This window comes from Sander vitreus, chromosome 11 (genome assembly GCF_031162955.1).
Source record: "Sander vitreus isolate 19-12246 chromosome 11, sanVit1, whole genome shotgun sequence".
NCBI lineage: Eukaryota > Metazoa > Chordata > Actinopteri > Perciformes > Percidae > Sander > Sander vitreus.
The window spans coordinates 26,592,945-26,618,760 of record NC_135865.1 but is presented as its reverse complement, the minus strand read 5'-3'; the positions used below and the strand labels follow the sequence as shown (position 1 = coordinate 26,618,760).

Here is a 25,816-nt window from a genome sequence, read left to right as displayed (position 1 = left end):
GTGCCAGTAGGGAACTGATTTTTCCAAATTCCAACACCACATGAATGTAGCACAAACACCCTATCTTGCAATGTTAACAAAAAAGAAAATATTTTGTGTATTATATCCGTGATTCCAATCCACCCCAAAGTTTAACTGATTTCTCCTTGGCTTGTGCTACACCCTTAAAACCAAGTTTCATGAAAATCAACTAAACTAACAACTAAAACGGACAAACAGAACTCAAAACAGAACCTCCTATGCCAAAGTAATTATCACATGGGATCACCTGAGCTCCACAGAGCATTTTGAGTGTTTTGGCAGCTTTTCTTTCAGCTTGTTTTGGTTCAGTCTCACCGCTTTCATTTAACATGTCAAACATGTGTGCAATGTTTGTTATGAATTTCTGCCCCCATGGGGGCCAACTGATAAATATATCTTTAAGAATTAACTACAGCAACTGTTGAGATAGAGAGAAAGCAAAAAACTACAATATGGACAAAAGGTATGATGTAAAGATTGAGGGAGGAGCGACATCAGTCTCCAACTAAGAGAAAACAGTTGTTGCTTGGACGAGGCAGAGTAGGAGGAGAGTGATATAAGAGCTGGTCGACAGAGTTCTGGCCAGAATGCTGCTTCTCCCCTCTGACGATGGCGACTCTCAGAGGAGCTGAACTCTGCTTTCCACAGTTAAACTCCTCCTGCAAGAAGCCTACACTTCCAGACACTGAGGCCATGCTGATTTATGTTCTGCTTTCATCCATCTCTCTGCTCACTGTGGCTCTTAACCTGCTGGTCATCATCTCCATCTCCCACTTCAGGCAGATATATTAATCTAAAATGTTATATTTTATATTTTTTTGTTTTTGTTGATCTGGTATATAGACGTTATCGCCCCAGAGCAATGTTGTGGTTGTTTGACAATGATTTACTGTTGTTTTTTTGCCATTGCCGTACCCTCTTGCATTTAAACGCATTGCTGCATTTCTCAAGCTAATGACATTTTCTGCAATGGCTATATGATTACAATATGTGTAGTGATGATATTCTCCCTCTCCAGGCAGCTCCACACCCCCACCAACCTCCTCCTTCTCTCCCTGGCTGTCTCCAACCTCCTTGTGGGCCTCCTGCTGATGCCGGTTGACATAATCTATATAGAGGCCTGCTGGTTTCTTGGTGACATTGTGTGCACTCTGTATTATGTTGTAGACTACATTATTATCTCTGCCTCAGTAGCCAATATGGTACTCATATCAGTTGACCGCTATATAGCTATTTGTTACCCAATGCATTACCCCACCAAAGTCACAATGAGAAGGGTACAAATCAGTGTTTGTTTGTGTTGGATTTTGTCAGTTTTCTATCGGATTCTCCTTTTACATGATCACCTAGAACAGCCAGGCAGGTCCAGCTCCTGTTTTGGAGAGTGTGTGATTGTCATCAATTACATTGCAGGAGTTGTTGACCTTGTTTTTACTTTTATTATACCCATTATTGTCATCATAGTTCTGTATTTCAGAGTGTTTGTGGTGGCTGTGTCTCAGACTCGAGTCATTCGGCTTCAAATTGCGGCTTTAACAGCCCAACCTTCAGGGACTGTAACTGCGAAGAAAAGAGAGGTGAAAGCAGCTAGAACCATTGGTGTTGTTATAGGAATTTTTCTGTTTTGTTTCTGTCCGTACTATTTCCCCACTTTTGCAGGCCAAGACACTTCAGTCGATGCTTCATCTGCACCCTTTGAGATCTGGCTGGCACACTTTAACTCCTGTTTGAACCCTGTCATCTACGCCTTTTTTTACCCCTGGTTCAGAAAATCTATTAAACTCATCCTGACACTGCAGATACTGAAGCCTGGCTCCCGTGATGCTCAAATACTAAAGTGACACACAGGGGTGTTTAAACTCTGTATTTAAACTGGGATGCTCTTTATGAAAAACGGAAATGTAATAGTTTGTGTTATTCTTAGAGCAAAAACATCTAGGATCAAGTGAAAACATGTTCTTCAATTGTATTTATATTTTGATTAATCTTGTTGGCTATTAAACATTCTGCTATCCATGGTTTTATCCCTGGCATACATTTATACAAACTGATATTTATGTGTGAAACCTCAACAGAATCTGAATCAGAATACTTTATTGATCCCCTCAGGGAAATTATTTAGTTGCAGTGGCTCACAGTCACATTCAAGATAAAAATAAGAGTAAGAAAAGAGCAAGACAATAAGTGTAAGTAACATATCTACAATAAGACATGAATAAAATTGTTAAGTATTTACAGACATAACTAAAAACGTTAAGTAGAAGTACAGTCAGATTAGGTTAAAAAGGATTGTACAAATTATATTGTAGTACAGTATACATTACGAGTTGTGAGTTAATATACATTAGTAATAATCCTTTAAACAGTCTTCGATGTAAGATAAAAAAGGATCATTTTATTTGTTTCTTGTCAATAGATCACTGCATCTGCATGAGATTGTCTCTGACATTTTTTGTCACAGGTCAAGTTGATCTTTCTTTGAAAGTTAGTCAGGAATAGTACAGGAACAAATATAAGTCTTGCAAGCATGTGTAATTGGTCTGGTTCCTCATGTTCAAACTATATGGTATTTCAATTATAACCTCAAGTCAGAAACATGCACTTATATAAACTTAATTTGTCGTTATCTGATTAGTTTCAAACTCAGTCCAAAGATAACATTTCTACTATTCTATTTAACGAACCAAAGCCTAGTCTAACTTTTGTTTCATTTTCTTCGGCCCAAATCACAGCTCTTTAACAGAACAGGGCCACATTTTAAAAATCATTAAGATATTATTATGTATTAGTATTATTATTTATTTGGATTTGTCATTCATTTTTTTTACAACATTGCAGCTGTCCCACTTCAATGTTCAAAGACGATAACTGCTAAGAAATCCGAGATAAAAACAACCTGAGGCCTGTACTACGAAGCAAGATTTGGCGTTAACGAGGTAACTTCAGGTTCAACCCAGGGTTTTGTGTTTTGCGACGGTGGATCACTTGTTACCGGGTTAAATCGCTGTGGTAACTTACGCTGAACACCTAACCTGGTCGGGAGCAGTGCCCCGTTTCAGGAAAGAGGTTTAACAAACTCTGAGTCTAACCCTGATCTCTGAGTTGATTTACCCTGAGATGGGAAACTCTGAGTTTTCGGTTCCAGAATAGCTGATTTGAGTTGGTTCAATCAACTCAGAGTAGGTTCACTCAGAGTTAAGCGCGTCCACCACCGCTATAAAAAGGCAGCATGAAGGAAGCATGATACTACGATTCACCATGGCAACAACCACAAACAAACGGGTCGGCAGAAATACTCCTGCACACATACAGCGAGTTAAAAAAACAACACAGCAGCTGCTGCAAAAGAGAGAGAATTTGCGTGGGAGAAAATTGCTGCTAGAGTAAATGTGTATATTCCAATATAGTGTATATCATATTTAATCATAAGTATAATATTACTGGTGAAATGATATTTAACCTATAATCTATTTCATTTAGGTGCAATACTGCAGGCGAAAAAGTACTACGTCTACTAATCCCACTAAGGCTGCAGCACCATCATTAACAGAATTGTAATTAATAATCTTTTATTTCAAGGGGTTTACATCATTCACCTGCAATACTGTGGAACATATTTTTAATGGCTCTTACTGGTTTGTGTCCAGGGAACACTACAAAAACGTTTAAAAAACGTTTCAGAGCGAGTCACACTCTGACGGCCCTTTGCTATACAGTGGCTTTACTAAAATGCTCCGCATCACCAATGTTGTAAAGAAAACTGCAGTTTTCAAAAAAAAATAATGTGACACAAATAATCTGCTGGGATGTAAGAGCATGTCCACGATGGGTGACGTTAGTGATATGAGGACAGATAAGGTTATGTAGGCTGCATCACAGACTGGGAAGAAAAACGATACCGCTCAAATAGGTAGTTATCTGGAAATTAAAATGTTGGGGTTTCAATATCATCTGCCGACATATAACACCCTGGGAAGTAAAGCACCATCACCTTATCGTGGTGGCGAGGTTTGTGTGTCCCTATGAACCTGAGGGCTGTGTTGTCTGGAGCTTTGTGCTCCTGGTAGGGTCTCCCAAGGCAAAGTGGTCTCAGGTGAGGGGCCAGACAAAGAATGGTTCAAAAATCCTATGAAAAATCGAGGAAGGGATGAAGTGACCCTGCCCGGAGGAAGCCCGGGGCCCCCGTCTGGAGCCAGGCCCAGATGGAGGGCTCGTCAGCGAGCGTCTGGTGGCCGGGTTTGCCACGGAGCCTGGTCGGGCACAGCCCGAAAAAGCTACGTGGCGGACATCCCTCCATCCCATGGGCCCACCACCTGTGTGAGGAACCGCTGGGGTCAGGTGCGCTGCCACATGTGTGGCAGTGAAGGTCAGGGGCCTCGACGGACCAGACCCGGGCAGCAGAGGCTGGCTCTGGGGACGTGGAATGTCACCTCTCTGTGGGGGAAGGAGCCGGAACTTGTGCGGGAGGTGGAGCGCTACCGGTTAGATCTGGTGGGGCTTACCTCTCACGCACAGTCTTGGTTCTGGAACCATACTCCTGGATAGGGGTTGGACTCTTTTCTTCTCCGGAGTTGCCCAGGGTGTGAGGCGCCGGGCGGGTGTGGGGATACTCACAGCCCCCGGCTGAGCGCCGCTACGTTGGAGTTTAACCCGGTGGACGAGAGGGTCGCCTCCCCTACGCCTGCGGGTTGTGGGGGGAAAAACTCTGACTGTTGTTTGTGCATATGCACCAAACAAGAGTTCAGAGTATTCGGCCTTCTTGGAGACCTTGAGTGGAGTCCTGCATGGGGCTCCAGTCGGGGACTCCATAGTTCTGCTGGGGGGACTTCAACGCGCACGTGGGTAATGATGGAGACACATGGAGAGGCGTGATTGGGAGGAACGGCCTCCCTGATCTAAACCAGAGTGGTTGTTTGTTGTTGGACTTCTGTGCTAGTCATGGATTGTCTATAACGAACACCATGTTCGAACATAGGGATGCTCATAAGTGTACTTGGTACCAGAGCACCCTAGGCCAAAGGTCAATGATCGATTTTATAATCGTTTCATCTGATCTGAGGCTGTATGTTTTGGACACTCGGGTGAAGAGAGGGGCGGAGCTGTCAACCGATCACCATCTGGTGGTGAGTTGGGTCAGGGGGTGGGGGAAGACTCTGGACAGACCTGGTAAGCCCAAACGGGTAGTGTGTGTAAATTGGGAACGTCTGGAGGAGGCCCCTGTCCGACAGACTTTCAACTCACACCTCCGCGGAGCTTTTCGTGCATCCCTGTGGAGGCTGGGGGGCATTGAACCCGAGTGGACAATGTTCAAAGTTTCCATTGCTGAAGCTGCGGTGAGGAGCTGTGGTCTTAGGGTCTTAGGTGCCTCAAGGGGCGGTAACCCACGAACACCGTGGTGGACACCGGTGGTCAGGGAAGCCGTCCGACTGAAGAAGGAGTCTTTCCGGGATATGTTATCCCAGACGACTCCGGAGGCAGTTGCAATGTACCGAGGGCTCGAAGGGCTGCAGCCTCTGCCGTGAAAGAGGCAAAGCAGCGTGTGTGGGAGAAGTTCGGAGAAGACATGGAGAAGGACTTTCGGTCGGGCACCAAGGTACTTCTGGAAAACCGTTCGCCACCTCAGGAGGGGGAAGCGGGGAACCATCCAAGCTGTGTACAGTAAGGATGGGACGCTGTTGACCTCAACTGAGGAGGTAATAGGGCGGTGGAAGGAGCACTTTGAGGAACTCCTAAATCCGACTAATACGCCCTCTATGGTAGAGGCAGAGCTGGAGGATGAGGGGGGATTGGCATCAATTTCCCTGGTGGAGGTTGCTGAGGTAGTTAAACAACTCCACAGTGGCAAAGCCCCAGGAATTGATGAGATCCGTCCCAGAAATGCTTAAAGCTCTGGGTGTGGAGGGGTTGTCTTGGTTGACACGCCTCTTCAACATTGCGTGGAAGTCTGGGACGGTGCCTAAGGAGTGGCAGACCGGGGTGGTGGTTCCCTTTTAAAAAAGGGGGGACCAGAGGGTGTGTGCCACTACAGGGGTATCACACTTCTCAGCCTCCCGGTAAAGTCTACTCCAAGGTGCTGGAAAGGAGGGTTCGGTCGATAGTCGAATCTCAGGTTGAAGAGGAACAATGCGGATTCCGCCCTGGTCGTGGAACAACGGACCAGATCTTTACTCTCGCAAGGATCCTGGAGGGAGCCTGGGAGTATGCCCAACCAGTCTACATGTGTTTTGTGGATCTGGAGAAGGCGTATGACCGGGTGCCCCAGGAGATACTGTGGGAGGTGCTGCGGGAGTACGGGGTGAGGGGGTCCCTTCTCAGGGCCATCCAATCTCTGTACGACCAAAGCGAGAGCTCTGTCCGGGTTCTCGGCAGTAAGTCGGACTCGCTTTCAGGTGAGAGTTGGCCTCCGCCAGGGCTGCGCTTGTCACCAATCCTGTTTGTAGTATTTATGGACAGGATATCGAGGCGTAGTCGGGGTGGAGAGGGGTTGCAGTTCGGTGGGCTGGGGATCTCATCGCTGCTTTTTGCAGATGATGTGGTCCTGATGGCATCATCGGCCTGTGACCTTCAGCACTCACTGGATCGGTTCGCAGCCGAGTGTGAAGCGGCTGGGGACGAGGATCAGCACCTCTAAATCGGAGGCCATGGTTCTCAGCAGGAAACCGATGGAGTGCCTTCTCCAGGTAGGGAATGAGTCCTTACCCCCAAGTGAAGGAGTTCAAGTACCTTGGGGTCTTGTTCGTGAGTGAGGGGACAATGGAGCGGGAGATTGGTCGGAGAATCGGCACAGCAGGTGCGGTATTACATTCAATTTATCGCACCGTTGTGACGAAAAGAGAGCTGAGCCAGAAGGCAAAGCTCTCAATCTACCGGTCAGTTTTTGTTCCTACCCTCACCTATGGTCATGAAGGCTGGGTCATGACCGAAAGAACAAGATCCAGGGTACAAGCAGCCGAAATGGGTTTCCTCAGGAGGGTAGCTGGCGTCTCCCTTAGAGATAGGGTGAGAAGCTCAGTTATCCGTGAGGAGCCCGGAGTAGAGCCGCTACTCCTTTGCGCCGAAAGGAGCCAGTTGAGGTGGTTCGGGCATCTGGTAAGGATGCCCCCTGGGCGCCTCCCTAGGGAGGTGTTCCAGGCACGTCCAGCTAGGGAGGAGGCCTCGGGGAGACCCAGGACTAGGTGGAGGGATTATATCTCTAACCTGGCCTGGGAACGCCTCGGGATCCCCCCAGTCGGAGCTGGTTAATGTGGCCCGGGAAAGGGAAGTTTGGGGTCCCCTGCTGGAGCTGCTACCCCCGCGACCCGACCCCGGATAAGCGGATGAAGATGGATGGATGGATGGATGGATGGAAGTAAAGCAGCTTCTTCATCAACGGGATCGTCGACAAAAGGAAATGCCATGTTTTTAAGAAAAAAACGCTTTATAGTCTGCCTAACACAGTTAATAAACCAACCCTGTTTTTTTATTCATGCCGATAACAAACTGCGCTAAAATGCGCCTGATACAGACTGAATGAATGAATGAGGAAATGAGAGAGAGCTGTGTCAGAGGGAGGAGACTGAGAGAAACTCGAGGTTTCTTGAAGAAAACCTGCTCCCGACCGGTTAGGTTCACAGACTCAGTTACCATAGTAACTGACTCTGAGGTGACGTTACCTCTCTTTCTGAAACAGAAAACCCAGAGTTTCCCTCATCTCAGGGTTAACAAACTCAGAGTTTTCACTAAACCTGCTTTCTGAAATGGGGACCAGGTTATGCTGGAGTTTAGAGATCAACCAGTGTAAAAGCACCGCCTACCGACCAATCAATACTCGATTGATAACGGTGTCATCGTTCTTAGAAGATCAGGCGGAGCTCGGTGCGCGGAGAGAGAGAGAGAGGTGCGCTGAGAAGAGTTAAAACATTTAGAGATCGACAACCGTTAACATTCCCCAATGGGTATCTTTATGAAAGATATAGATTTTTAGCGGAGTTTATTACGTAGGCTATAGGATATTTGTCGGCTTGTTGAGCCCTGTGTTGCCAATGCCAAGCATCGGTTTGAATTATGTTTTTATATTTTTTATTTGCTCTCATGATGGCTTACCACTGCCAGGGTTGCAACTGAAATAATAGGCTAAAGCAACGACAGTTTCTGGAAAGTAAAAGTGTAATTATGGTCAGGTCTTGGTCCTGACTGATGGGGAAGTGATATTGATAAACGTTGTGATTAACGCATTTACAGCGTATTTTTTTGCCAGCTTTCCTTCCTGTTTTAGGAAGCAGCGACTGTATTGCGTTTTGCCTGTAAAACCACATCTGTGTTCTTCATATTTATGTAGAATTATAGTTTGTTCTGGTAGATGTCTCTAGACTGGAAAAACCTGGGTTGATTGAACTAGTTGATAACCATCATCATGACAAAGGTTAAGGGTTAATGAAGTCGGGTAACCGACATAAATCCAGGGCATGTTGATCTTGATTCGTAGTACAGGCCTCAGGACTCTAGGTGCTGATGTTGGTGTGGTTCTTTTGTGCTCCTCTTCATATTATTGTTCGAGTGCTGCAGCCAAGAACAACTTGTGAGGGGTATCAACTGCAGCCATTCACATTTGGCTGTTGGATTTTAACTCCTTGCCGTGTCATCAAGGGAATTCACGATTTCATATTTTGTTTTAAAACAACTATTATTCTTATAATACGAGGACGTGTTACTTCTGATTAAGCCATACGCATTGCAGCTGCAAATTAAGACTACTGGCACCTTTTTTAATCGAGTTCAATCACCTATATTGTGACTTGCCTTTGCTGGTAAATGTAAATTATGTTCTTAATTTGTTCTTTTTTCTTTTGCACAGTACAGTAGCATAACATGTCATGTCACTAAGTTAAATGACATCAGTTATCAGTTTTGGGCTATTCCTATTCTGTTGTGTGTGTTATAGGGTTAGATATGTAAAGATTTACATATATACATAGATTATCTAATGATGTTTCATAGCATTTGTTTGACCTTTTGTTTGATCATAATTACTGTTAAAATACACATTCTGTTCTATTTGTCTGTACCAGTAAATACGATCAAGCCATTTTATTCAATTTCAGCTAAATTCAATTTTATAGTATCAAATCGGAACAAGAGTTCCCTCTTCTCAAGACACTTTACAGAGAGTAGGTCTAGACCACACTATAATTTACAAACACCCAACAATTCCCCCAAGTGCAAGCATTTGGTGCAACAGTGGCAAGGAAAAACATCCTTTTGGGCAGAAACCTCAGACAGACCCAGACTCTTGGTGGGCAGCCATCTGCCGCTGCCGGTTGGGACACAGAATTATGATTCATAATAATTATAGCAGTTGATATGAACGGTGGCAATTATAGTAACAAGATAATGGTAGTATGACTAGAAATAATAGTTGTAGCAGTTCAGGGTGTAGCAGGGCATAGCAGAGCATTTACATATGGGGGTTCCCATCTACCGTCTTCCCCTGACACCCTGCCAAGATCTCTCGCTACCCCTTTGCCACCCCATGTACAATTTTCTAGATCCGCCACTGCATAACACATAACTCAATGGACTGTCAAACACTGAATTAAATATATAAAGTCTGAAAGTTTGCTTTCGCTCCATGTACCTGATAGCTTTTGCACTAATTTGTATCTTATCTGCTTATTAGTGTCAGGACCGGTGACCAGAACTCAGACGCAGACCAGAGGTAATTGCAGTAAAAGGTGATTTTATTGAACAGAAAAGGCAGAATGTGGTCCAGAAGGCAGGTGGTAGGATGAGTAAGCGAGAGGGAATGGGGTCCGGGCTCCAGAAGTCTGGGTCTAGCGGTGCAGGTAGGTTAGTCAGGTTTCCGGCACAGGGCAAGGTGGTTGGCTGAGGTGAGACAGGACAAAAACAGTTTAGCAAAAGATAATACTCAAAAGTGAAGGTTACTAGGTTGGCTGGCATGTTATCATACTGGTTGATTCAACAATCCAGCAGAGACTGGAAGGTTGGCCTGGCTTATATGGGGAGTTGATAGATAATCAGGAACAGGAGTGCTGAGTGGTGTGATGAGCCTCAGGTGTGACAGTGGAAGCTCCCATGACCACGCCCACCTGTGACTTCTAGAGCATGAGGGGAGAGGCAAAACACAGAGGGAGGCCAAACCAAAACACACCAAGCACACCAAAAGAAAAAAAAACACAAAATGTACATTCACACACACACACACACACTATAAGGGAAGGCCAGGGTCACGGTCAGCGGACCGTAACAATTAGTTTGTTTAACATTCTAAGCATAACACAAGCTCAATCATAAAGGCCCTGTACACCAACACAGATGTTTTCATTAATTCTGCCTTTTTAACTTTGGCTCAGGTTTAAGGTAAAGCAAAGCTATTCTGGAGTTACATGAGGTCAGTAGACTTCATGAACATAATGACCTTATGAGTTTCAGACAGAAGGAAGTGCCTGATTCCTTTACTTTGTCTTTTAACTTCCCGTCTGCACCAGAAGTGGGAATGTATATTGACATCTGCTGCTTTTGACACTATTACACACAGCCCAGTTTCCCAGGACATGTGTTTATTATTGTGTAACAAAGTAACTATTAAAAATGATATTATCATTCAATATGCATGTATTACATTGTTGGGTGAAAAGATATATTTTAATTAATGTCGATAAATCAGCTTCCAGACCAAAATCATCTGGTTTAATGATTGACAGTCGGAATCAGAATGGGGCTTATTACAAAGCAGGTTTTGACTTGGTGCTTACAATAACCATACATATATTTAAAAAAAACAATAAAGCAAAGTACTGCAACAGTCAAAGAATATTACTATAGGAAAGAAATATTACAATGGTAATATGGAAAAAAAGTTAGTATTAAAATACTAGAACAGATACTATAACCAAATATGCACAATATAGCCGTTTAAAAATTTGGAAGCTGGACAGTTTATTGTGACTGCAGTCTATGACATTTTTTCCTCTGTATTTCATCTCTTTACCCATATCATGGAGATTCAAATGTTTTAAAGCAAATAAGTCACTCAAATAATAAGTAAAATGTATTAGTCATGTTTAAGAACGAGGCAGGTAACTTCAACAACATGAAGAGAAAGCAATTCATTGTCTTTATGTATGTAGATTACTTCACATATTCAGAATAAATAAAGATGAGTCATGATAATGTTCACATCAAGTCCAAAAATAAATTCTGTTCCTATCCAGTTAACATAAGATGGTTGATTTTAGTGACCAAAGGACGTAATCAGTATTTTCACTTTTATAAAGAAAAAATATATCTGGTGGAAAACAACTCGGTGACGACACGCTGAAGAGTATTTTAATGAAGAACACTTATTTGTCCTGTGAACTAGCAGCGGCATCATTTCAGTCACTCTACAGACATCTCTACAGTATGTTGGCATCACAGGAATCAGGCTGCAGTATCTGAAGTGTAACAATTAGCTTTATAGATCTTCTAAACCATGGGTAGAAAAATGCATACAGTACTGGATTTAGACAGGAGTTACAATAAAGTAGCCAGACCCCAAAAATTGAAAAATCCACACTGGTTGACAAGTCCTGGCCTGCGAGACAGGGATAAAAATAAGGACAGAAACATATTAGAAACACAACCACGACAACACCAAGAGTCCTGGCGGCTTTTCTCTCAGACTTCTTTGCGGTTACAGTAACTGAACCCTGGGGTGTAACAGCTGCAATATGAGACCTCATGGCTCGAGCCTGAGACACAGCCACCACAAATACTCTCATATACAGAACTATGATAACAGCAATGGGGCCAACAAAGGTCAACATGACATCAACAGCTCCTGTTATGAAGTTAATTACAATTACACACTCTCCATAGCAGGAATTGTATCGATCTGGATGTTTTAGAAAGTCCATCAGTATCACCCCATTATAGAACACAGAACAGGCCCAACACAGGCAAACACAGATTTTAACTCTATTCTGAGTAACTTTGGTGGGGTAACACAAAGGGTCACAAATGGCAACATATCTGTCAACTGATATGAGCACCATGTTTCCTACTGAGGCAGATGTAAGGATATAAGAGGCATAGTAAAACAGTCCACATGTCAAGCTGCCCAAAACCCAGCAGCCCCTTATAAGGAGAATTTTAACTGGCATAAGCAGGAGGCCAACGAAGAAGTCTGAGACCGCCAACGACAGAATGAGGAGGTTGGTGGGGCTCTGGAGCTGCCTGGAGAGGAAGAATATCATCACTGAACATATTATATTCAGCAGGTGTAGAAGTCACAAAAACATAGTCTGTACTCATATGAATAGTCAAATAAACATAATAATATGTACAGATACAATGCAGTAAAACATATAGTAATATATATCTATCTATATATATATATATATATATATAGCCAAAATGTCCTCATCAAAAGCATGGATAAGAGACACAGTACATGTAGAGACTGTAGATGGGGAGAACTTAAGAGCATGCATCAGCTTGGATTTATACAGTAATAGATTCATTGATAGCCACAGAGTTATTAGTTATAGTATAATACTAGGCAAGTATGTTTTAATGCTGAATGTATTAAATTGTTCAGCTTAAAATGTTATTTTCATAATAAGCCTTAATATGACAATATCTCTATTGTCCTAAAGTCAACAGACACAAAAATAAAGTGTTTGATATTGAGAAAAACAATATTCTAGATTATGATTGTAAATGTATGCCTGAAGTGGGAGATGGAAATGATGACCAGCAGGTTGAGAGCCACAGTGAGCAAAGAGATGAAAGACAGCAGAATGTAAAGAAATACGTTCTCAGCACGATGTTGCACTGGCTTCCTGCAGGAGGTGTTGAGTAGTTGTGGAAAGCAGAGTTCAGCGTCTTGCAGAGTCTCCATCATCAGAGAGAGAAACACAGATGAGAGGCTGCTGAGCTCTGGCAGCTTTCTGACCAAAGTCCTCTGACATATAGCTGATTTATCCAGCTCCTCCCTCTTTTCACATAACCAAAAAAACAACTGGGCGATTCTGTGATGAAATACATTCATAGCGAGTTGAACCTTGTTGATTGAACCTCAACTCTGTGGAATTTATTTCAAAGTTTTAAACAAACACCAAAGCAACATAAATGATATGTACATATGATGTAATATAGGAATAAAAGTAACATTTGTTTGTGCAAGAAGCATGTTCACCCAACGTTTACGTTTATTGTGGCGGCGCCCTCTAGTGACCGTAGTAATTAATTATGAAGGGTTTAAATACTATAAGAGTGCCAAACTCCATAGGGACGCAGGTTAGGGTAGTGGATGGGTCAAACCCTTTTGAAAATAAGAGTAAACTGCTATTTATTTTACTTGAAGGTAACAAACAGAACTACGTCACTTCTGCGTCACATGCGTAATTACGCCATGTGCGTATGCATGATAGTGAATTAACATAAGTAGGAAGTAGTTTTGGAGCGTAAACCTAACCAAACTGCGAACATTTCACAACATTGACACGTTTAACACAGTGACCAGTACATTGCCACAGCTAGGGGCGCTAATTTATAAAACACTGCTATGGGTCGTTTTAGAGGGTAGGAAAGAACGACCAATGCAGTCGTACGGTTTGGAGGACTTGTTGGTATTAGGGGAAGGGGACAAGTGAAAGACACCTCTAGTGGACACTATGAGTACCTCATTAGGCCATTTGTTAAACGCATTGGTCACCGAGGTCTACTGAGACCTGATTAACATCAGTGTTTCTGTTTGCCTGGATGACATTTTCATCTTCGTATGTCTAAGCAGGAACACGTGCAACATGTTTTAGATTAGATTGTCATTGTGCAGTGTACAAGTACAAAGACAGCAAAAGGCAGTTTGCGTCCAACCAGAAGTGCAAAAAAAGCAGAAATGTGCAATGCGATATACATGTATAGACAGGTGGTGCATAGGCAGGACAAGAAATATATTGCAGTGTTATAAGAGCAAAATAAATATGGCTATGTAATATGAACAATGTATGAACAACATACAGATATGTGCAATGTAGTAGCAGTGACATTATACTAGTAGTAAGAATAATATAGATATAGATATATGCAGTGTATTAACAGAATGTATAATAAGAAAAACAATAAATGGATATACTGAATGAACCATATAGACAGATATGTATGGCCATAGGCTGAATCACCATTGTGTTACCTTATTTGGTGATTTATATTGATTTAACAGACATGTATTTAAATAAAAATCTTCAAGATTATTACTTTAATATTCAGTTAGTTCTTAGTTAACCACCACTTAACCAGCCTCTGTTTAGAACAGACCCAGCCACATGCCCGGATTATCCATAAGGGCACTTGGGCCAGTGCCCAGGGGCACCAACCATTCACAACCAGTGGGGGGGCACCACATAACACAAGCTTTAACAATATTGTCTGTAAATTGTTATATTATTCACTTGGAATTGTTGAAAGACCATACATTACTCGTTAATGAACACTAATTTCACAATAATATTAATACATTATAAAAAAAATAAATAAATAAATAAATATTACATGACCACTATCACTCCTCTCCCCAGTCTGTCAGAGTTGAGTTGGTCCACAAGTATGCCCAAATGTATCATTTGGGGGGGGGGTTAACAATAATAAAAAGTGGCCAGTTTAACGCCCTAAAAGTTTTATCATAATGATGAATGTAAAATATTTACTATTGATTAATGATAAGTGGTTGGCTTTCTTGATTCAATGTAATTGGCAAGCAAAGAAACACATTTTTCACACAAACCCCCCCACCTCTGGGAGAGACTTGGTTGCGCCCAACCCTTCTCCGTGTTTTTCAAGCACACAGCATGTGCACTTCCTGAGTTTATTCATTAAGCAGAGAAGTGTAAAAGACCAGTCCACAGTCTGTGCTTCTTTTCCTAGAACTCGTATTTCTTTCACAGGAATTTGTGCAATAAATCCATATTCTTAGATCTAATATTAATAGTCTTTTGTCCATATATTATTCTTTTTCGGTCCTTTTATTGTCATTAGCTGTTATGCTAAAGCAATTTTAGCTTTTCCATGATGCTTTTGAAAGTTTTTGACCAATCAGATGAGTTGCTTTCATTGCCCGCATGTGGGACCCACAATGCTGCAATGTATAATATTGATTTTGGCTTTTTGAATTGATAGACATTTTGAATTGAGACAATTGAGACACAATATAGTGCTCACTGCTCATATGCCTACATGTATGTATCTGGATAAGTTAGTAAATTACATTTGAGAAATCCCCTTGATTATGTCTGATACTTTTGGCAGGGGGACAGCATGGGTAAAGAGGGTGGTAGCTGGGGGGTGGGCTTTGAAGTATAGTGCCCAGGGGTCTCATTTATAAACGTGGCGTACGCACAAACGGGGCTGAAAATGTGCGTACGCCACTTACCACGCAAAGGTTGTGATTTATAAAAAAACAAACTTAACGGAAGAATGTGCGGTCCTCCATGCAAACTCTGACCCATGCGTACGCACATTTTGGAGACAAAATAGGAATTGGCGACGCAGATGGTGAGGTGGTGAACTGAAGTCAGACTGCAGAAAGTAAATGGGAATAGCGATTACTGTAATCACGCACATTTTTTTCACTCCATATCATCCACCTTACCATGAAGATTAAATCCAGCAGTGTTATTTGCGCTTGTACTGAGTGCTAATTGTTCCATAAACACCTCCAACTCAAATCTTAAATAAAAATGTGTAATGTGCAGTGTCACATTGTCCGCTACGGAGCGCAGGAGGAGGAGCTGGCCCGACTGCATGGAATACAGGATAGCATAAAATACCCTACCATTAGATAACAGAACACAATGTAAATAACTAAATACAGTGGGGCTTGAAAGTTTGGGCACCCCAGGTAAAAAATTGTATTAATGTGCATAAAGAAGCCAAGAAAAGATGGAAAAATCTCCAAAAGGCATCAAATGACAGATTAGACATTCTTATAATATGTCAAAAAAAGTTAGATTTTATTTCCATCATTTACACTTTCAAAATAACAGAAAACAAAAAATGGCGTCTGCAAAAGTTTGGGCACCCTGCAGAGTTAATACCTTGTACTGCCCCCTTTGGCAAGCTGAGACCTGACAGTGTCATGGATTGTTCTCAATCATCGTCTGGAAAGACCAGGTGATGTCAATCTCAAAGGTTTTAAATGCCCAGACTCATCTGACCTTGCCCGAACAATTAGCACCATGGGTTTTTCTAAGAAGTTGTCTAGAAAACTGAAACTGAAAATAGTTGACGCTCACAAAGCAGGAGAAGGCTATAAGAAGATAGCAAAGCGTTTTCAGATGCCAATATCCTCTGTTCGGAATGTAATTAAGAAATGGCAGTCATCAGGAACAGTGGAAGTTAAAGCAAGATCTGGAAGACCAAGAAAAATATCAGACAGAACAGCTCACAGGATTGTGAGAAAAGCAAGTCAAAACCCACGTTTGACTGCACAACCCATCCAGAAAGATCTGGCAGACACTGGAGTTGTGGTACACCATTCCACTATAAAGAGGTACTTGAACAAATATGGTCTTCATGGAAGAGTCATCAGAAGAAAGCCTCTTCTACGTCCTCACCACAAAAATCAGAGTTTCAAGTTTGCAAATGAACATATAGACAAGCCTGATGCATTGTGGAAACAAGTTCTGTGGACCGATGAGGTTAAAATAGAACTTTTTGGCCGGAATGTGCAAAGGCACGTTTGGAGAAGAAAGGGCACAGAATTTAATGAAAAGAACCTCTGTCCAACTGTTAAGCATGGGGGTGGATCAATCATGCTTTGGGGTTGTATTGCAGCCAGTGGCACAGGGAACATTTCACGAGTAGAAGGAAAAATGGATTCAATAAAATTTCAGCAAATTTTGGACGCTAACTTGATGCCATCTGTGAAAAAGCTGAAGTTAAAGACAGGATGGCTTCTACAAATGGATAACGATCCTAAACACACCTCAAAATCCACGGTGGATTACATCAAGAGGCATAAACTGAAGGTTTTTTGCCATGGCCTTCACAGTCTCCTGACCTCAACATAATTGAAAATCTATGGATAGACCTTAAAAGAGCAGTGCGTGACAGACAGCCCAGAAATCTCAAAGAACTGGAAGACTTTTGTAAGGAAGAATGGGCGAAGATACCTCAAACAAGAACTGAAAGACTCTTGGCTGGCTACAAAAAGCTTTTACAAACTGTGATACTTGCCAAAGGGGGCAGTACAAGGTATTAACTCTGCAGGGTGCCCAAACTTTTGCAGACGCCATTTTTTGTTTCTGTTATTTTGAAAGTGTAAATGATGGAAATAAAATCTAACTTTTTTTTGACATATTATAAGAATGTCTAATCTGTCATTTGATACCTTTTGGAGATTTTTCCATCTTTTCTTGGCTTCTTTATGCACATTAATACATTTTTTTACCTAGGGTGCCCAAACTTTCGAGCCCCACTGTATCTGTCTTTAATACTGTGCATATATAATCAAATGTCAAAGTCTGAAAATACAGCCGTTAAGCTCTCGCGCAATCGTTACCCTTAATGTCCTCGTTATCGGTCTGAACTTTAATACTGTTCGTGACAAAACCTGCATGAAGAAAAGTGTGTTTGGCTATTAGACTGTATTTCGTCTTCAAATTGTATCTCAGGGGGGATACCACTAGTTGATGCTGTGTTGGCAAGGTGTTAACAATCACAAATTGTTGTAAACAAATACTGCGGTGAACCCGTGCGTAATGCTGCATGATGGCACTGCTGGCCCTGCAGGAGGACTAACCCCAAATGGAAGAATCAGGAGAGAAAGAGACTTCAGGGACCATGACGATGACTGGCTAATATGCCGATTTAGATTCCCTAAAGCTGAGCTCTTGGATCTATGTACTGAATTTGGTCCAGTAGGGCAACGTGCCGGAACCGTGCCATCTCGGTCCAAATACAGGTCCTCGCCACTCTGGAGGCAACCGGCTGTTTCCAGAGGGAAATGTCAGACAGCTAAGTGTTTTTTTTTAATAAATATTATATATAATCTTTAACTTTATTAGTAAGGCTTGTTTGGATATAATATATAGTTCTGTTAAATCTTATTAGATACGTCTGGTATATCGAAGCTGTCCCTGAGTTCCGTAATGCCTGCCGTTTTGGATGTATTATTAATACATGTAGTTATAGATCAGGTTTCCCTACACTGTACAAGAACAGGCTGAAATTATAATTCAATTTGCAGCAATTCCTGACGTCTGAGAAGTTTTTTGCTTTTTCTCCGCCAGTCATCATGATTCAGTCTAACAACTGCCAGTGTCATTCATATACTGATTATCATTCGCGAGGTGCTTCGCATTGACTATTTATGGTTAAAAATGGGCGTGTACAGGGCGGGATAAGAGGCGGATTCAAGTATGCACACTAACTGTCCTAACCCTTTATAAACCACTTATTAATCATTAAATAATTATAAGCATAAATTGCAACTTTAATTGCCAGCCAAATGATGTTTATAGATGGTTTATTAAACAATTATTAACCATTGACAAAATGTACCATCTATCTAAATTTATAAACATTGTATGACACTAAACTAATGACAAAATTACATTACACAACAATTATAACATTAATAAGAATTAGTAAACATTATAAATCATCATTTCATTGTTTGTTCACAGTGAAATAACTATTAACCAAAGTATAATTAACTATCAATTTACATTATTACTATTGGTTATTATAAAGTGTTAGCAAATTCCTGTTATTTAGCAAGTCTTAGGAGAATGTGTCATGTATGTAATAGGTGGAGGGGGGTTGTCATGTGTTTTGGGAAAATTAAAGTATTTGAGCTTAGGGTAAGATTTATCTTTTTAAATGTTGAATGACATTTGGTCACCGACTTGTTTATGTATTACAGAATAGAACAACGCATTCTCATGAACGGATCCGTATGATAATTTTTCGAAAATGTATGCACACCAAAACGTATGATAGCCTACGAAATTAGGAGACTGCAGGCTGGTCACATGAAGCCGGGTAGTCACGTGACGTGACTGGCTACGAGCTCCATGACACCAAGCTGCAGTTTCTAGTTGTTTAAGCCGCTACAGAGCTTCGTGACGCGGACTACGGACCACCGTCACAGCTCGGTCGTATCAGTGGCAGTTAGTAGATGTGTTTAGCCGAAAATGGGTGACTTTGAGCCAGGTACAGAGCACCATGAGAGATTGTGGTTTGGATTAAAACACTCCCAAGGGGGATTCAAGATGGCGAGCGAGTAGTAGATGCATTTGACTCCCGTTCCCAAGCCCTTTCATATACTTTCTGTTATGGTTTCGTTTTTTTGCTTTGTTTTCTGTTCTAATTTGTGTCTGGTATTTTAGTTCTATGTCTTGTCTTGTTTTGTATTATGTTCTGTTTCCTGTTTTATTTTGATAGTCTGTTTTCTGTCTTGTTATGTCTAGATTTGCTTCCTGTGTTTTCCCGCCTGTGTGATTGTCTACTGTGCTCCACCTGTTCCCCAGCCCTGGTGTCACCTGTCCCGTGTTTGCTTGTTACCTAGTTTATTTAGCCCGTGTTTCCTTTGTCTCTTGTCAGATCGTTTTGTGTCTGTTTGTGTCCTTGTCCTGTGAGTTGTGTGTGTTTGTATCCTGTCAGCATGTTTTAGCCTAGTGCCTTTGTTTTGGATTCTTCCCTGCGTTATTTTGTTTTTCCGTGTGTTTTTTCCAGTCTCTGTGCTGCTGTTTTTTGTTATTAATAAATCCTGGAGCTCAGACCTTCTCCTGCCTGCCTGCTTCTCCCTGCATTTGGGTCCTTTTATCCCTGGAAGCGTGACACTTTCATCTCTAAAAATCTGTATTCCCTTCTCTACCTTTTGCAACAAGTTTATATAACTTGTGAACATTGCATGACCTTCGCAGATATGACTTCTAAGGCTGCAAAGCAAAATAAAAAATACACTGCGCTAAAGGACGATGTTAGCTAGCGATGTAAGCATGGCTGCACTGACCAACTTGCTGGAGGGCCACAAAGCAGACCTTTCTGCTGAAATTAAGATGACCATCTCTGCCCTTGAGTCTAAAATTGACCTGGTGCAAGCGACTGCGTGTAATCACGGACAACGTATTACTTCGCTGGAGTCCAGTGTGTGTGTGTGTGTGTATTCCCCCTCCTTTTTTTTTTTTTCTCCAGCTCAGGCAACTACACTACATTTTAGGATGCCATGTCAGTGAGTGGTAGGGCGGTCCGTTTCATTTCTTGGAACCTCAAAGATTTAAACGATACCACTAAAGCCAATAAGGTAATTTCACACTTAAAGCAGCTTAAAGGGGACATTCTCCTTTTACAAGAGACCCACCTTTGCACTTCTGAAATCTCACGTATTAAAAAGCAATGGATGGGCCACTTCTTTCATTTTAGATTTTCTGAGAGGGCTAGAGGAGCGGCTATTATTATACACAGGGACATTGCTTTCGAACCCTCCACTGTTATTTCTGATCCCAACGGGCGATATGTAAAAGTGTCAGGCAAGTTACAATACACTCCAGTGGTCCTGGCCTTGATATATGCCCCGACTTGGGATGACTAGAAATTTATAAATACTTTTTTCGCTGCTATTCCTAATCCCAATGATCATAATATCATTCTTGGTGGTGATTTCAATCAGGTTCACTGAACTTGACAAATCATCCACCATACGACTTGCTCTGTCAAAATCGGCTAATTCATTAAAGTTCCATGCGGCACAACTAGGCCTAGTAGATCCTTGGAGGACCAAATTCCCTACTGGAAAATTGTTTTCGTCTTTCTCACACGTCCATCACAATTATTCGCAAATTGACTATCTTTTACTTGACAAAATGCTTCTGCACAACATCATTTCCTGCAATTACCACAGCATAGTGATATCTGACCACGCCCCTACTTCCATAGAAATCCATTTTCCTCACAGCAGCCAGCCTTCTAAATTCTGGAGATTCAACCCTCATTTGCTATGCGAGCCCAAATTCTCTGATTTTCTTTCTTCACAAATTCTTTTTCTTTGATGTTAATGACACGCCAGACATCAGTAACAACACACTGTGGGAGACCTTTAAGGCTTATATACGGGGACAAATTATGTATTTTGTATCCTACTTTAACAAGTCCGAGCAAGCGACATTAAGAGAAATATCAGACGATATCCAAAGACTTGACATCCAATATTCTGCCAATCCCTCTGCTTTGGTTTATTAAAAGCGGCTCCAGCTTCAATTTGAATATAAATTATTATCAATGGGTAAGGTCAAGAGGCAACTTTTGCAGAAGAAACAGCAATTCTTTTGAGCAGGGGGACAAGGCGGGCAAACTGCTTGCACATCAGGCTTGAGCGGCTAGTGCTTCTAGACTAGTCCCTAGCATTAAATCTCCTTCAGGAGACATTTCGACAGATCCTACAGTAATTGGCAATGCGTTTTCTGATTATTTTGCCAACCTTTACTCTTCTGAGTCCTCCTCTCACGACTGGCAAGGTCCTAACCCCCTTGATCATCTAATATATATCCAGGTAAATTGAAGAGCTTGCTGCTACTATTGGTGCACCCTTAACTGTTTCTAAAATAAAAGATCCAGTGTATAACGTTTTTAGTTGTTCATTATCAAAATCTGTGTTGCCCGTTCACAAACTTGTCCTTTTTCATGAATATTTACCACCACCATCAATTCCAAGTATTCCTATTGGCTTGAAATTTTACATTTGCATTCGCATGAACTGGGGTAGATGCTCCATATTCATGTGCCATCTTGAAATACGTTAGTGGGTAAGGGACATACAGCACATACTGCTCCACCTTCCGCGTTTTCGCTGTCACATGATAAACTCAACGGTGCTGCTAATGCTGCTAATGGGTACCGTAGCCTCCCGGCCCCGCCAACTTTGAAGAGGGAAACGTGGAGTCTTCTTCTTTGCCCAGAAAAAGAAAAAGTATATTGAAAAGCAAGCAAGAGACTGGCTTTTTGAAGCCTGAAGGCTACCGTAGCTGTAATACGTACTTTGAACTGCGTGGTGCGAGAGTTGATTGCGATATATGATCTCAACGCTAGATGGGAGAAATTCCTAAATCCTTACAAAGTAACAAGTCACTCGGGCCCGATGGCTACACTACAGAATATTACAATGCTTTTTCTTCTGTACTTGCCCCGTACTTGGTCAGAGTTTTCAATGAAGCGGTATTGAAGGGTCATCTACCCCCCACGCTGTTGAGGAGAAATGTGATTTTCACATCTTATATGTCTCTTTCCTGGGGTTCATTGTTAATGCTTTATACATCCAGATAGACCCTGTCAAGGCAGTTCAAGACTGGCCCCCTCTAGCTAACGTCATTAGGAACTACAGCCTCCCTCCCTTCTTGTATTATTTTATTTTATTTCATTTATTTATTTTTTTATTTTTTTGGATTTGTCTATTCTGTCTCTTGGGGTGTGTGTGTGTGTGTGTGTGTGTGTGTGTGTGTGTGTGCGTGTGCACGTGCGAGTATGAGTGCTGGGTTTTTGCTTTCCTTTTGTTATCACTTATCTGTATAACACTTTGTTTATGCAAATGTGACTAACTTGGAAAAAGCAATAAAGAGTTTGGAAAAAAGGCTTGAATGTCCTGTTTTAACGCCCACCCATCCATTGATGGCCTTGTGGTGCATACAGCAAAACAAAAAAAAAGTGGAATGCTTACGAATTACAGTGCTTAACTTTTCGTCGCTTCTTGAACGGATGGTTCATGAGAACAGGCTGAATAGAAATATCTTCTATGCGTTAACAGATTTCATAATTGTGGTTTCCTAGTAGAATAAGCTATGGCTTATACAAGGAGTTTGCAGATTCTTCTAGGGCAAAGAGTAGTGATGGATGAAACAGAGCTTTCTGAAACACTGACAGTGCTGAAAATACTCACCATGAAGCATTTGATACAAGTAAAATGGTGACATCTCTTGGCCATTCCTTGGTATTGCATTTGCATAGAAGGACTCAGAGTAAAATACAAGTCAAGTCACCACTGTCATCTTTTGATATATTGTTTTCATGATCAATAAGCGACAGTAGTGCTGTAAACATTTTATGTAATAACTGACCTTAAGCAGAATGTGGAATAGGGGAATACGCATGTTTTAAATGCATTCTATTTTTTACATAGCTTGTTAAATTAATGCATTTACAGAGTACTGTACAAAAACAAAGCATGTTTACATGTTTGTACTTGTGCACCTGGAAAGAGTGTTTGGAGGAAATGTTTGCGCAACTTATTAAGTGTGAACATTAGGCAAAAGTAGCATAGTACATGTATCTGGTTTTACATTTGTGAAACACTTTAGAAGAGGGCAAAGGGGGAAATGTATAGGGGAATTTGTGTGTATGTGCGGATGGTTTATACTTTTAAAAACAAGATCATTTTAACTGACGCACTATTGATGCTTTCTGCTCACTCCTCCATCTTTGAAGAGAATCCGTTCACAAGGTACCACCAACACTGGCAAACAAAGATTTCACTGGGCCAGAAAGGTTGGCATGCATCTTGATGTGATGATCTGGTCTATTTGTGAAGATCCGGCACATTCTACAAGGATCTTGGCAATGGAATACCAATAAATGAAGATGTTATAATATATAAAATCCATGTCATGTTTTCTGGTTGTGGGGGTAGGTAAACTGGTGGTTTGGTTTGGTTTAATAATTTGAGTGACGCATAACGACTTCGTGAAAGTTAAAGAGCATGCAAGAGTGATGAAGAGTTTACAGATTTGATAGTGAGTGACGATGGGTCAGTGCCAGTGAGCAGTATGTTCAATGTGTCTGGTCTCGTATGTTCATGAGATATTCTCAAAGTCAACTCTTTTACGGCTACATTCATAGAGGTTGGTCCTTGTGGCATTAACCTTAAACTTCTGGGTAAACTTTTATTCGGTGGACACAAGAACATTACAGTTTTTTACAGTTGCAAGGACGCATTTCTCAATACTTGGGTCACTTTTTCAAAACTCTTCACACAGTGAGCACAACAGAAGTATATGTGGGCTAAACTGTGGATCATTTATCAGTGCTTTGGCACAAAATGCATTCAATGACTGAAAATCTTTCAAATGACATCATTCATTCATTCTTTTCTCACTTCAACACAACAACCGCCAAAACTCTATGTACCTACAGGCCAATTTGCACATGCTAACATACTGTTTTCAAAACTGTTAAACTTAAGTTCAAAACAATAACATAATAAAAAACTGAATAAGACAGCAATTTGCTACATTTCTACAGTAATATTGTAATGAAATATATTTTGAATCGAAAAATGAAATGCTATGAAAACAATTGGACATTTGGACCAACCACAGCTGATTCTCATTATGGTTGAACACCTACATAGGTGTTACTCTTTCAATTTCATTACAAAAGGAGACAACCTCAGAATAGTTTTGTATTGTGACGTAAACATGGAGCCAGCCAGAAATGGAGAAGTGGCTGAAAGAGGAAGAAGAGTGGCTTGGAGGGGGCGAGGAATTCATATGCGTGGTGGAAGAAGAAGAGGAAGATCAAGAGCTGTAGTCTCAGATGAGATTAGAGCTACTGTAATTGATCATGTAATCAATCATGGTCTCTCAATGAGAGAGGATGGTCAGAGAGTGCAGCCAAATCTGCAATGCTCAACAGTGGCATCTATTGTTAGAGTTTTCTGGCAAACCAACAAGTAATTCTGCATAGCATCTGACTGAGCTGCACATTACAGAAGTAAATAGAGCAAAGATTGTGTGTAACTTGTGTGTAATTGCTTTTGCTTTTCTGCTTAGGACTCAACGTCTACCTCACACAGGTGGGAGACGTAGGATGTTCACTGATGTGCAAGAAACTGCCATTGTTATGGTCATCAGAAACAACGGCATAAAACTCACTGAGAATCACGACAGTCTTGGCAGACAACGTTACTTTTGAAAATATTCAGTGTAAGCACAACAACTATTGCTAGAGTCCTGAAAAAACATCAGGTCAGGATGAAGCAGTTGTTTACTGTGCCTTTTGAGAGGAACTCTGAACGTGTCAGGCAACTCAGGAACCAATATGTCCAGGTAAGATCACAATACTGTAAAATACAGAACTGTTTTTGAACAAAACCAAACGCACACAAAGGCATACATTTTAGGTAATGTATACTACTGCAATAGCCTAACTCTTATGTTGGTGTTGCATTTCACCACTCCCGTGCAGTTACCCAGTGGTTTGCAGCCCATCCCAGAATGGTGTCACTTTTCCTCCCACCTTACTCTCCATTCCTCAACCACATAGAGGAATTTTTTTCCTCATGGAGGTGGAAGGCTTATGACCACCATCCACATAATCAAATGTCCCTCCTGGAAGCAATGAATGCTGGATGCCTGGACATATCAGCAGAAGATTGCCAGGGATGGCTTAGGCATGCCAGAAGATTCTTTCCTAGGTGTATTGCCCTAGATGTTATAAGATGTGATGTGGATGAGAACCTGTGGCCGAATGCAGAAGACTGATTAGCATCTGTATCAGTGGATGGTGTGTACAAATTCTTGTATTTTGGAATTACTCAGTGCAAATAAGATGAATGAAGCATACTGCATCATGTCTGCTTCATTCCAGTAACCTCTTGCAGTGAATTCTAAACCGTAGAGAGGTGTCCTTGTTTTACATAAGAAAACATTGTATAATGATACCTGTTTGTGTATTTTAGGTCATTGTTTTGTGGGTGACAAAGTGTCTGTTGGCTGTCAAACTTTGCTAGTGTTATGGGAGAAGGAGTTGCTTTGAGACATGTATG

The 25,816-nt window shown here is 41.5% G+C and overlaps 1 protein-coding gene and 1 pseudogene across 1 annotated transcript; one reads left to right on the top strand and one right to left on the bottom strand.

Moving 5' to 3' along the window:
• Positions 1 to 627: 627 nt before the first annotated feature.
• Positions 628 to 1,862, top strand: LOC144525868 (trace amine-associated receptor 13c-like). Its single transcript, XM_078262932.1, has 2 exons — positions 628 to 800; positions 1,040 to 1,862. The coding sequence occupies exons 1-2, from the start codon at positions 631 to 633 to the stop codon at positions 1,860 to 1,862; spliced, it is 993 nt and encodes a 330-aa protein (XP_078119058.1). The 5' UTR covers positions 628 to 630.
• A 9,552-nt stretch (positions 1,863 to 11,414) lies between these two features.
• Positions 11,415 to 12,971, bottom strand: LOC144525855 (trace amine-associated receptor 13c-like; annotated as a pseudogene).
• Between the last annotated feature and the right edge of the window lie 12,845 nt (positions 12,972 to 25,816).

Excerpts from the sequence above, each read along its gene's own strand:
- LOC144525868 (XM_078262932.1), top strand. The coding sequence starts at position 631 with ATGGCGACTCTCAGAGGAGCTGAACTCTGCTTTCCACAGTTAAACTCC. Across the intron at positions 801-1,039 it reads ATCTCCATCTCCCACTTCAG|GCAGCTCCACACCCCCACCA; the intron begins GCAGATATATTA and ends CTCCCTCTCCAG.